Source organism: Lathyrus oleraceus, chromosome 2, assembly GCF_024323335.1.
Source record: "Lathyrus oleraceus cultivar Zhongwan6 chromosome 2, CAAS_Psat_ZW6_1.0, whole genome shotgun sequence".
Taxonomy (NCBI): domain Eukaryota; kingdom Viridiplantae; phylum Streptophyta; class Magnoliopsida; order Fabales; family Fabaceae; genus Lathyrus; species Lathyrus oleraceus.
The window spans coordinates 404150324-404153877 of NC_066580.1; the positions used below are offsets into that span (position 1 = coordinate 404150324).

General features: G+C 41.9%; 1 protein-coding gene across 1 annotated transcript; it reads left to right on the top strand.

Moving 5' to 3' along the window:
• Positions 1–1420: 1420 nt before the first annotated feature.
• On the top strand, positions 1421–2009 carry LOC127123437 (uncharacterized). Its single transcript, XM_051053655.1, has 2 exons — positions 1421–1770; positions 1862–2009. The coding sequence occupies exons 1-2, from the start codon at positions 1421–1423 to the stop codon at positions 2007–2009; spliced, it is 498 nt and encodes a 165-aa protein (XP_050909612.1).
• The last annotated feature ends 1545 nt before the right edge of the window (positions 2010–3554 follow it).

The following is a 3554-nucleotide window of genomic DNA, read 5'->3' on the forward strand; positions in this document are numbered from 1 at the left end:
TACGTTTGATAACACCATTATCTTTATATCAATTAAAGCTTATTTACACTTTTTTGTTCAACAATTATCCTCTATTACCAGTCCTTTATTAAATATTGTTTTACACTTTATTTACATTTCCGCCATTTATCTTCTTAAAAAACACTTTAAGCAAACATTCCTCACTCAAGAGTATTGTCGAAGTGTTCATCTTTTATATATATTTTTAGAATAATAGCACATGTCCGCCATTTATCTTCTTAAAAAACACTTTAAGCAAACATTCCTCACTCAAGAATATTGTCGAAGTGTTCATCTTTTAATACAGTTTTAGAATAATAGCACATGTCCTAGGATCAATCTGGTCGATCCTGTGAGCAACCAAAGTTTCTGTAATTTGGAAAACCAGCGGTTGTTTACAAATTTCAGGGTAAACTAATTGGCACGCCCACTGGGGCTTGTGCTAGTATGTTCTGAAAATATTTATTCGTTCTTCATTTTTTTAATATCTCTTTGCATAACTCCGTTGCATGTTATTGAGAAGTGGTAAAGTAATCACAACCAACAAAGATATACCAAGGAGAAGGTACACGAGGAGAATGGAAAATCCACAAAATAATAAAATCCTCAAGATAATAATGGAGAACCACCCCCTACTTCAGCACCAGGGGGAAGTACGATTACGGCGTCTGCTACGAAACTGATACCATCCACGACGAATTCGACGCCTGTGCGGTCGAGGGCCCATAGTGGGCCTGTTATGTCTTATGTGGGGCCACAAGTCCCACCAGCAATTCCTTTAAGAACACAAAGGACCCCCCCTCCAAGGGAAAATCAATTTTTTAGGCCTTATGTGAGTGGCTTTTCGATGCCAGCGAATAGTCGCGAACAACCCTTTTGCATGCCAACTACGATGATGGCGAATTTACATAGTTCGACATCGACATATGCCGACCCACTAGTGAATGAATCTTCACCATTACAGGGATCAGGGTCTGGTGTAAACAATTTGGGTCGAAACCAACCTTTAGGGATGAGCCTTCATACCCAGATGTCCAATGTGACCAATAATTCCGCAGCGGTATTGAGGCACCAAATGGACGAGAGTAACCATGAAATGGTCCAGATGCTGGCCCAAACAATGGGTACAATATTCAACCCATTGATCCAAGATACTACCCATTTGAACCAATAAATGGCAGCACAAATTACGCACATTGCATATTTCTTTGGTGTCCCACAACCTCTTCGACACCCTCAGAGGGGATGGACAAGAGAAAACCAAGAAGTAGCCATCGAGGATGACTTTACCATTAACCAGGTTCCACGAAATGCACCACAAGCGAACATGGTAAATCAGGGGACATGAGCGGAACCACCTAGGATCGAAGCCCCTAGGGTTGAATAACAAATCTCAAGGGAACGAGAGCCAAGGGTAGTAATGGTAAATAGGCACCAAGATGCAGATGGACTTGTACAACGAATTCGACGTGATGATATGGCAACAAATAATAATAATCTAGAAGCCATGGTCAAAAGAATTATGGCACATAATGGGGTATATGTTGGCCTCTACAGGCCAAATTATACATCACCTTTATCTAAGTATGTTCTGCAGTCAGAATTACCCTCTAGGTGGAAGGTCCCTAAGCTTACCATGTTTTCTGGGGATACTAGTGTGTCCACTGTAGAACATGTGGCCAGATACTTCATAGAGGCAGGGGAAATTGCAAACAATGAGAGTCTTAGGATGGAATATTTCCCAAGTTCCCTTAAGAAGAACGCATTTACGTGATTCCCCGGGACAATCGAAGATAAGTATGGAAGAATTGACTAGTATCAAATAAAAGTTTACTGAGTCAATAGATGATTACCTGAACAGGTTTCATCTGCTTAAGGCAAGATGTTTTACGCAAGTTCCTGAGCATGAGTTGGTCGAAATGGATGTTGGTGACCTTGAATATTCTATTAGGAAGAAGTTAGATACCCAATACCTGAAAGATATGGCCCAATTGGCTGATAGAGTTTGACATGTGGAACGTTTGAAGGCTAAGAAAGCCAGAGCAAACAAAAACAATATGAAGGATAGAATAGCATATGTCGAATTAGGTAACGACGAACCTGAAATGTTTGGGGAACATGTAGATTTCGATGAATGTGAGATCGACCTTGCTAAACTAAAGCAAGGACCACCTTATTCCTGCAAAGTACTAACTCCATCAAGTGGGAAGGATCCAGTCGAACCAGATAAGGATATTAGGTTCCCTAAGAAGACTTATACCTTCGATCTCACTAAATGTGACGAAATATTCGATTTACTTATCAAAGATGGCCATATGATAGTGTCTCATGGCGCTAAAATTCCCCCTCTAGAACAAATAAAAAAGAGGGGTTTTTGTAAGTATCATAATTTTTTGGGCCATAAAACCTCACAATGTTTTCTTTTCAGGGACTTTGTGCAAAGTGCTATAAGGGACGTAAGGCTCCAATTTTGGGACAAATCAAAGGCTCTAATGAGGATCGATGCTAACCCTCTTCAGATCACTGATACCCATTACACTTAACCATCCATGGTCAACATGGTGGAAATATCTGAAGAATCCGGGGAGAAGGCTGACATGGTCGAAGTTTCTGATGACTTTAAACAGGAAGCTGCTAAAGGGGTCACTGAGGATCCCCATCAAATGTTCCCAACAAAAACTGTTGAGGGTTTCGTCAGAGAGGTCACTAAGAATTTCAATAAGGGGACCGTTGTCAGTTTCACAACAAATGGGACCACTAAAGGTTTCATACACATAGACATGACTGAGGCCACTAAGGGCCTCAGAGTTAAGATGCAAGAGTTAAACATTATGGAGGATGTCAACATGGGAATTAACATGGTCGAATTGACCCAGAAAACCGCTGAAATGGAGGTAGATGAAGAAAGCCTCCGACAGGAAGAATACAACAAAATGGCATACCCCAAATAGGAGGAAGGCCTGGTCGTATTCCTTCATTGGTGCCAGAGGAAAAGGTCAAAAGTGATGTTGTACCCAAGGTGCAGTTCGGTTTTCGATAGGAAAACTACGAAGAACCTCGGGGGGGGGGGGGGGGGGGGGGTTGACTGGCCAAGAAAGGGAGAAATTAGAGGGACCCCAGAAGTAGCCAAGCATCCGACGACAAATGGGATCCCAGAAGGGGAAACCAAAAGGGCCTACCTCTTCAGGCGAACATGCCTTCGACCTATAGTCCTACTGCTAAATCCCCTAAGGGTACTTGGACGAAACCAGCCGGTGGGAGAGGACAAGGCCATAAAAAATGGAAAAATTTCAATGTCAAAAGAGGGTCCTCAATAGCCTACAGAAAAGAGTTTCAGGCGTCAAAACAAGTGTCCTATCATTCCGATAATTACAAAGGAAAAAGCCCAATGTCTCGATCCCAGTGGAGAAGGCAACAACGACAAAGAAAATCTGAAAGAGAAGCTGTAGAGAAGACGAAGCCTAAATCCAATAGCAACATGTTTTTGAATTCGGAGAGGAAAAAGGAAAGGAAGTCGGTCGAGAGGAAGGTGTTTTCTCCTCAAGAGAAGGTTC

Coding starts and splice junctions, on each gene's coding strand:
- LOC127123437 (XM_051053655.1), top strand. CDS start 1,421: ATGGTAAATAGGCACCAAGATGCAGATGGACTTGTACAACGAATTCGA. Junction 1,771..1,861: donor CTTAAGAAGAACGCATTTAC/GTGATTCCCCGG, acceptor TTACCTGAACAG/GTTTCATCTGCTTAAGGCAA.